The 9,449-nt window shown below is 38.0% G+C and overlaps 1 protein-coding gene across 1 annotated transcript; it reads left to right on the top strand.

Moving 5' to 3' along the window:
* The first annotated feature begins 1,902 nt into the window (after positions 1-1,902).
* On the top strand, positions 1,903-8,701 carry LOC140171025 (uncharacterized). Its single transcript, XM_072194207.1, has 3 exons — positions 1,903-2,702; positions 3,339-3,746; positions 7,559-8,701. The coding sequence occupies exons 1-3, from the start codon at positions 2,013-2,015 to the stop codon at positions 7,922-7,924; spliced, it is 1,464 nt and encodes a 487-aa protein (XP_072050308.1). The 5' UTR covers positions 1,903-2,012; the 3' UTR covers positions 7,925-8,701.
* Positions 8,702-9,449: the final 748 nt, after the last annotated feature.

Here is a 9,449-nt window from a genome sequence, read left to right on the forward strand (position 1 = left end):
CAATTAATTTTTTTATTCAATGAATAACATTAATCGCTGTTTAACAACAACAGACATTATAGGTGAATTAAAACAAAAGCCTTTTTGGTGAATGTACAGCTAGCTCTAATCTGCTCTATGCAATACCACGTTATGTTACAAATAATGAGTAAGATGCACCTTTGACAATTTACTAGTCAATGTGGTGGCTGCATAAGGGGATGTGACACACGATTTTTGCATACTGACTTTCTCTATACCTACTTTTTGCAGTTTGTGTGGCTGTGTCACAGTCCTCAAACTTATGTAAATCAAATTGTGAGGTAAGAGATCGTCTTTTCAATTGATAAAATATTGCCCGGGTACATGTATTGTCGCATCTCCATTGCAATTTAGCCAACTGTGAGATCAAGATTTGCCGGTGTCTATAATATGCGTATACGACTTTCTTGCAACAATTTACGATCATCATGTAAATTAAAGTCTCGTACCTCTCATGTAGTACATACGACTTTCTTGTTCTGACACTTAACGATCCTTATTTAAAATAAGAGGCCGTATGTGGTACATTACGAAAATTAAAATACGCTCTTTTTTTCAAATGAATAACGTTTATGAAAATTTATCTTTTGCAAATGATAGTAAAACAGTTCTCATCCGTGCTCGGTCAATTGCAGAGGCGTACCGACCGCTGGCAGCAGGGGCAAGTTGACCCCCGGCTCGAAATACTGTTATTAAATTGACCAAAAGTTGTAGCGCGCATCGACCATTTTGGCATTTTGGGCCATTTCAGCATTAAAATTAAACTTTTGCGCGCTTAAGTTCGCGAGCATTTACACCAGTAACGTTATTTTAGTAGCGGGTTAGCGGGACAGTTTGACAACCCCCCCTTGGCTTAGTGGTCCCGGTACGCTGCTTATGATCGAATTTGTTTTCATCTGACTATTAACATGATTAACGTCTGTGTAAATTATAGGCTGATATATGAGTAACATTTGTTGCGAGTGAAATTGTACAAAATAATGCACGGGTACTGAGATGTCTAATGCACGAGCCCCGTAGGGGGTGTGCAATAGGCGCATCAACATCTCAGTACACTCGGCATTATTGTATACAATTTTTCGAGCAACACGTGATACGCATTTATTGACCTATTTCATACACAAGAATAAAAATTCCATGATTTTTGCTATTTTTACAACAAAATTGTCACTAAAAATGTTGAAAAATACAAGCAATACGACGTAAAGTAGAATGCGTTTGAAAATTTGATTAATTATGGGTTTATACTCAGAAAATCAAAATTGCAAATGAGAAGCATGTAAGAATGACATAAGCAATTTTATTATGAGGGTGACGATGTGTAAAACACAAAAACGCTTCTCCTTAACATTACCAAAATGGTTGATACAACTTCCTTGCACATAAATTACACGATGAATCATTTCAAACTGGTATCTTAACTACCTGCGTATTTTAGTGTACAATTCTGTATACAATTATGAATTATTTTTGTGATTTATTCATAGTTGGTTTTTTTTTGTCATTTCTGAATATTATATTGTAATTTTCTTCTGTTTATGTTCACTCTAGCACGTCAAGGTGGTGCAAATAAAGGTAATCTGCCCAGGTCATTTGCAAATTATTCAATTGACCTTTTTGGTAAATCCCATAAGCCTTTGCGAGTAGACCTGAGATGTCGTCACGCCGATGCGCACATCGTTTAGCGAACATTGTTAGTGCGCATTTCAAAGCTGTGAAGTTCGCAGTAACGATGTGCCCATGGCGTGACGACATCTCAGGTGGTCTACCCACAAAGGCTTATGGGATTTACCGAAAAGGTCAATATGTAAAAGAAAATATATATATTTACCAAATTGCTACCGCTAGAAGATTCACAACTGTCCGGGTCACCAGAAAGGACGGATTAGTTCTGTTCTCTGAATCCTTATGCTTATAATATAATATTATTGTAGTGTACGACTGTTCTGCTGGTGCCTTATTGCCTACTATTATAGTGTTAAAGACACACAATGCTTTTGCGTTGGTTACTTTTCACTGCACTCAGTGCATACTTTCGTGCTGGCAGTACAGCAACACCAGATGCCCAAGTGTTAATCATTGGAGGTGGTCCTGCGGGCATTCAAGCAGCTGCCACGTTAGTAGAAAACGGCATCGACGATTTCCTTATATTGGAAGATGGTGAACAGCTTCGTGGATATCTAGAACCTGTTGAATTCGGCGGGCTTACCTTCGCCCCAGGAGGTATTTGGATCCACACTGACGATGAACTAAAGGACATATTAGACGAAAGTGGTCTTGTTTATACGCAAACGAATTATGCTTCATACACGGTTTACAACGATGCTGGGGAAAATGTTACGGCAGAAGCTATAGAGAGAGAATGGGCATATTTTGATGCCCTTGATGAAGGGTTAGATGAAGTAACTGATGATATCGACAAAGAACGACGTCCAGATTTATCATACAAGGCAACCCTTGCACGCGGTGGGTGGATCGGTGCATCAGCTGTCGAAAAGGTTATGGAATGGTACAACATGGATTTTTATGAAGGACTCTCTCCTCGAGACGTTTCAACAATACAGTCATACCGTCAAGATCTTTTCGATGATGAGTACTTTATTCTTGATGATAAAACCCTTGGACATCTACTCGTCGAGCAAGAAGATTTGATAAGCGAGGACAAAATCGTCTGGAATGCGGTAAGTATTAATATAATTTATAATGTCCAAGATCGATATCTTGTCGGGCAGAATTTCCAGCCTGTGTGTCGCAAGGTCATAAGCGCAAAAATTGAAAGTCGGTACATTTGATAAAATTTGAACATGGTGTCGCGGATTTCAGGTTCAAAGTTTTCCGTTCCATGAGGGATAGCAGTTTTATAGATTTATGATTTATTTAGATTTATATTTATTTTTTTTAAATTGAATTTTACATACTGCCCGGCGAGACCAACATTATTTTAAATAAACATTGATACAAACGGATGGATAGTTTGATCAGCTCGTAATCGGCGGTCCTTATAACATCGCGGATTAATAGCTATATATTTTATTTCGAGAACTGTCTCGTGACATCTCGCCAGAAGCATCATGAATTATTCATTCAAGTCCTATACGCTGTCTATTTTCTTTAATACTCACAATAGAGACCAGATAGGTCAACTTTCATCATTCTTAACGTAGATCTAGGTTTGGCATAGTAGTAAAAGCCTTACAATTGCCGCCGATTACGAGCTGATGAAACTATATGTGTTTCACTTTGGACCTCATTTATTTTTGCACCAGAAAGCAAGGAACAAATTTATACTTTATAATTTCTTTTGTGTCTCCTTTCAGCGAGCAGCAGTCTCCGTCAACCAAAAATCAGATGAAGATGACTACGTTAGAGTGTCCACAGAAGATGGCAATGAATATGTTGGTGAATATGTCATAGTAACCAGCACAGTCGGTGTGATTCAAAATGGTGGCGTAACCTTTGAACCTCCTCTACCTCCATGGAAGTCGGAGCAGTTCTGTCGATATCAAATGGCGATACTTGAGCCTTTCTTTCTGAAATTTGACACTAAGTTCTGGGATGACACCGAATACATCCTGCACGCTAGTGATCGGAAAGGGTACTACCCGGCATTTTTGAATTATGATGCTGAAGGCTACCGTCCTGGAAATAACATTCTTATTGGTTTCTTAACAGGAGACGAGGCCTATCGGGCAGAACTTTTGTCAGATGAAGAAGTGCAAGCTGAGGTAAGAACTCGGCCGATAATAAACACTTACATCGACATTGAGGTGATGTAGGCTTCTTATATTTATATAATGTAGTTATACCTAAGGTAAAGGAGGCGATCCTGTATAAACAGTGATCGGAGTGCCCATCTATCTCTCATTGGCGATTGGGCCAGACTCCTCCATGTAATGTTGCTATAGGGGGATCGCTACACCTCCTCCACAGCGAGTCTGTTACCTTCCTAGCATATAAGAACGCCGGTACTCATTTATGCACCTGGGTGGAGAGGAGTGATCGCGATAAAGTGCCTTACTCACGGGCACTACGCGAAGGCGTCGCCGGGGCTCGAACCCGCAACCTTCCGATTATGAGTCAGAGCCCTTTCCGCTCGGCCACGGATACCTACAGAATTGATAGGTTAAATGGTAGGTTTAAAGCTTTCGATACCCACACCCATTTTCTTTCAAGTGCTGTTCAAATGTTTCTTTGAACTGATTAACTACATTTTCAGGTTATTAAAAGGTTATACCACACGCCACTCGAAAATTGCCGTTGATTGGAAAAAGTAGATAATGGCTGTGAATTTTTAGAAAGAATTTGTGATTTTCCCGGTTTTATTTTCCACGTTATTTTCCTTTACGGGCTCTGTAAAACTACATGAACTTTTAACAGTATAGGGCTCGTACATTTGGTAACGATTTAAATAAGCTAAGGGGAAAAATAAGCTTTTTCTTCTCGTTTGTACGAGTACCCACCTAAACCAGATTTCAATTTCAATCTGTATTTCATATTGCTAACAGTAAAATATTAGTAAAAGGTTGCCATTGCCGTGAAACGTTGTGAATAGGGAAAGGAGGAGCATAAAATTTAGTTTGAAAGATTTCTTTCAGTTATATCGCCAGACACTATCGGCGTCACCGATAATTTGCTTTTCCAACTTGACCTCCAGAACGCTTCAAACTTTTGTCCGTATTTACCCCGGTTCTTCTTCAGTTCTTGTTTCACAGTCATTGGTTTTAGGAACAATAACTCGAAACGACCAGTGATATATTACCTTGACGTTCATAATACTCTGGGATTGGTCTTACCCTATTCAATCGGTATAATACCTTAAGGTGGTACTACAACCCTGTGGTATATTTGTGACTGCTTTTGCATTTTTCTCAAAAAATAATAACACACTGGTAAAAAAAGTTATGTATATTATTGGGGCAAGGAATCCAATTACTACACTGAAATTTCAGTGACTCAAGACAAGAGGTTCAGTATATACGATAGGAAACGAGGTACATCCTAGCGGTACCTTATTTCTTATCATAAATAACAAACCGCTAGTCTTGGGTCACTGAAATTCCAGTGTAGTAATTGGAATCCTTGCCCCTATAATATACATAACTTTTGTTACCACTGTGTTATTAGTTTTTGAGAAAAATGCAAAATAGACACAAATTTATCGAGGGGTGTAGTACCCCCTTAAATCACGCATATTGTTAAGTCAACGTTTGTTCAGTATTGATGATTGATTGTATCGCCTCTAAAATAGTGTCAAACTAAAAGTCAACAAAAAGGCAACAAAAGCACGTCCTGATAAAAAAAGTTATGAAATTCTGGGCTGAAAAATTAGCTTAATATTGTGGCTAAAATAGCAGAGAAATGCCACTAAATAGCGTCTGACATGCAAAACATTTTAGAGCCCTTCAGCGTGCACCGACCCCATACATGCTGTAGGTATGCCCTAAACGATAATGTCCATTTATTCTTTGTTCCGTGTGTGAGAGCCCTGGAAAACTTTAAACATTTTAAGCAGGGAGGACGTCATCGATCTTTTCGCCTGTTCCCTGATCATGCTAATGGTACGTTCCAATATTTTCAAAAGCTGAAAATGCATAACCATAGATTTTTGGCCAGGGGTTACTATAGAGATATGCAAAAAATCAATTACCTGACAAATCAATACAGAAACATTGGTAGAAAATCAGTTTCAAAATCACCTGGAAATGACCTAGGCACCACGTCTAATTTGGTCTTATAGTACTATCGGTGACCGTTTTGTACCGATGAGTCTTTCTGTCATACCCTGGTGATGTAATAATTAGTGTATCAAACAAAACATTTGAACAGTGTTATCGTTTATCATTTAAAGCCATATTATAACATTTGCTGAGGAGAACGCCCTCAATTTTTTTTAAATTCTAGTTTTACACGATTGTAATGTACTTTAGTCAATAAAGATACTCTGCAAAAATCAAGACTTTAGATGCTGTAGTTTTGTCAAAATCCGAGATTTTGAATAAAACGATGGAACCGGCGTTTTATTATTACGATGGAAATATTAGTCGAACACGTATGCACAGTACGTACACGGCATGCGGGATACACATACACACACCCCGAGGATCGTACCGCATTACAACCGCGGGAGTAACATGCATGGACGCTAGTAGTAAATTCCAATTTTCTATGCTTTACCTCACTTGTTCGGCTCAAAATGAAAAGGGGACATATCTGACAGTAAAAGCTAACATGTTATGGAAAATAAATACTAATCTATTTTTACAGAAATGTTATAATATGGCTTTAAATAAAAAACGAAAACACTATATGGATATGCTCAAGGTACGGTAGAAAGATTCATCGGCACCTATCGGGGCACCGATAGTGCTATAGGACCAAATCAGACGTTTTGCCTTAGTGCGGCTAAGTGACATACTCGTGTCATTCATTGGCATTGGGGTGGGTGAGTGGTGGTTGGGGCTGGTTTGGGTGTTCTGGGTTGTAGATAAATCAATTCCTGGTTGACATCAGTTTGGACAATTGTACAAAAATTGGCCAAAAATTAGTGTGAAATTTTGTCCCGGGAATTTTGTGCCAACCCGGTGAGAGCCGTCTGGCGGGACAGTATGCCTCGACCTTCCCTTCCCTGTCTCATACGCTATAAATAAGTGTGCCGTTTTGCATTATTATTTCTGGTCCGACCAGTCAAAAAAATTGAACACCTTAAAAGTAACCAAAAAAACCCAAAAAAACAAAAACACAAAAAACCACACAGACCAGACCAGAAATTATTATTATGATAACACTATTACTAGCTATTTTTACATTCTCAAAGACTTAAAATGGGTAAATGTATATCATGTTTCAAAGCATTTCATTGAAGACGTCAAATTCATAGCCTCAATAAACATTTATATACATGTTTTGTGTGGAAAATGATCAAAATAGTTCAGCTAATTTTAGCTTCATATATATTGTGTACTATGTGATATTTATTCCTGCTGCAAAGTTGTAACTGAATAATTGGCAAATGTTACGAAAAGATTCCTTCCAAATAGAAACTATTTTGTCAGTGGAAGAGTTGAATTTACTTCGTGAGCGAAATAATTGACTGGGTGGGCAAATGCCCACTCAGTTTCCTCATATTCATCTCCCTGGATTCAATCCGTGTAGCCTTTTCTCCACATTGTCTGCAGTAAACTCTACCTCACATGATATTTTAAATACTGGGTGGATGTCTGGTAATGTTGGTGTGTCTCCATCTGGTGTTTTGAGTTAAAATGTTCTTGAAGAAGTCGTTCAAGACTTTGGATGTTTCCTTGTCTGTCGATTATTCGGCTTCAACCTGTAAAACGCCTGTGTTTACATTCTGCTTGGCTCTAACAAAAATGTAGCATAGTCCGCCTGTGGTCTTCTGACTCTCTGGTTTGTTACTCTGCTTCATCTCTTTGTATTGCCTGGTCCTTCTGCATTATGTTATTTCGTAGTTGACCGTAGTTGAATATCAAATGTGTGTAACATTAATAACATTAATGCCTATATTGTTTTATTTTCCAAGGTGCTCGAGGTGTTGAGAAACATATATGGAGAAAGCAACGTACCAGAAGCCACCGAATTCTACATGACTCGTTTTGCCACCGATAAAAACCTGTACGGAAACTTCGCTACTTTTCCGATTGGAACCAACCCCAAAGACGCCGCAATGCGCCTAAGAGCTCACGTAGGCCGTGTGTACTTTGCTCCGGAAGATGCCGCTGACGAATACATCGGTTATCCAAGAGGTTCCTTAAATGCCGGTATGTTTGCGGCAGATGGAGTTACTGGGTGCATTCAGGATGGAGATTGTGATGAGTATACTCCGGTGGACGATCCATCTTGTCGACCACCACCACAATCGAATAAACGACGCAAGAATCGTAAATAGTCAGGGCTATACTTTGATCAGTTAGTAATCGGCGGGAATTATTAGACCTTTGTCACTACGCCGCAAATTAGACACACGTTAAGAGTGCTATAGTTGACCTGTCTGGTTTATATTTTGCTTGTTAAACAAAGTAGACAAAGTACATGACTTCAATAAATAATTTGTGATAATTCGAGATGTCACAAGCCAATTCTCCAAATAAAATATATTGATATTAATCCGCGATCTTATAAGGCTTGCCGATTACGAGTTGATCAAACTGTAACCATTTATCAGGCAATCAGATGGGAAATTCGATCATTCAATAGTTCAAAACAAACTGAATTTATGGAGGGGGAGAACTCAAAAACCTTTCTATACTTTGATCAGCTCGTAATCTGTGGAAATTATTAGGCTTTTACCACTACGCCAAAAAGTAGACCGACCTTAAGAGTGATATAGTTGATCTGCTGGTGTATATTTTGCGTGTTAAAGAAAGTAGACGAAGCATAGGACTTCAATATAATTTGTAATACTTCTGGCGAGATGTCACAAGACAATTCTCCAAATAAAATATATTGATATTAATCCGCGATGTTACAAGGTCCGCCGATTACGAGCTGATCAAACTATAGGTGTATCATTTTGGTGAAATTTTGGATGTTATTGGAAATTTCACAAAACAAATGTAACGGTTAACCCCGCGGTTAACGAGATTTGTTAATTATAGTGTGCCTACTATAATGTACACCAGGACAAAAAGATAAACTTGATATAAAAAGTGTACTTGGGCTGCGTTTAAAGGGTTGGATTTAAGGTTTTGGCATTAAATTATGGTCTAGCTGGAGTTAGAAAAGAAAAATATAGATATCAATAACTTAAGCTCTCTAAGGTTAGAATTAATTTTCGGAATGTTATTATTATTATTAGTGTTAATTTTGCTATTATTATTATCATTATTATTATTATTATTATTATTATTATTATTATTATTATTATTATTATTATTATTATTATTATTATTATTATTATTTTGTGATGCTTCTGGCAAGATGTCACAAGACATTTCTCGAAATGAAATATATAGATATTAATCCGCGATGTTATAAGGCCCGCCGATTACGAGCTGATCAAAGTATTGTAGTAGTAGTACTAGTAGTAGTAGTAGTACTAGTAGTACTAGTAGTAGTATGCTTAAAAAGCTGGGATTCAAAGGGCTTACAAAATAAAGACGATGCAACATTGTAAGTACCATCCAGATGGTGAGATAATTATCTCGCCAAGTCCAAATCTTGTCAATGTTAATTCAGAATTCGACATGGTGAGCTAATTACATTGTCAAGGTGGGATAATTATTCCAACATGGTTATCTTGCGGAATCGTAAGATAGCTCACCCAGGCGATTCCTCCAAAGCGACTGTCGACTTGGTCAGATGATTCATTTTGTCGTCATGTCGGCCAGATGTCGACTTGGCAAGTATCTAGCCATCAAGATGGCATTTATAATGTTTGTACGTAAAAACAAACTGTTTTTGAGAGATGACTT

This window comes from Amphiura filiformis, chromosome 15 (genome assembly GCF_039555335.1).
Source record: "Amphiura filiformis chromosome 15, Afil_fr2py, whole genome shotgun sequence".
Classification (NCBI taxonomy): Eukaryota; Metazoa; Echinodermata; class Ophiuroidea; order Amphilepidida; family Amphiuridae; genus Amphiura; species Amphiura filiformis.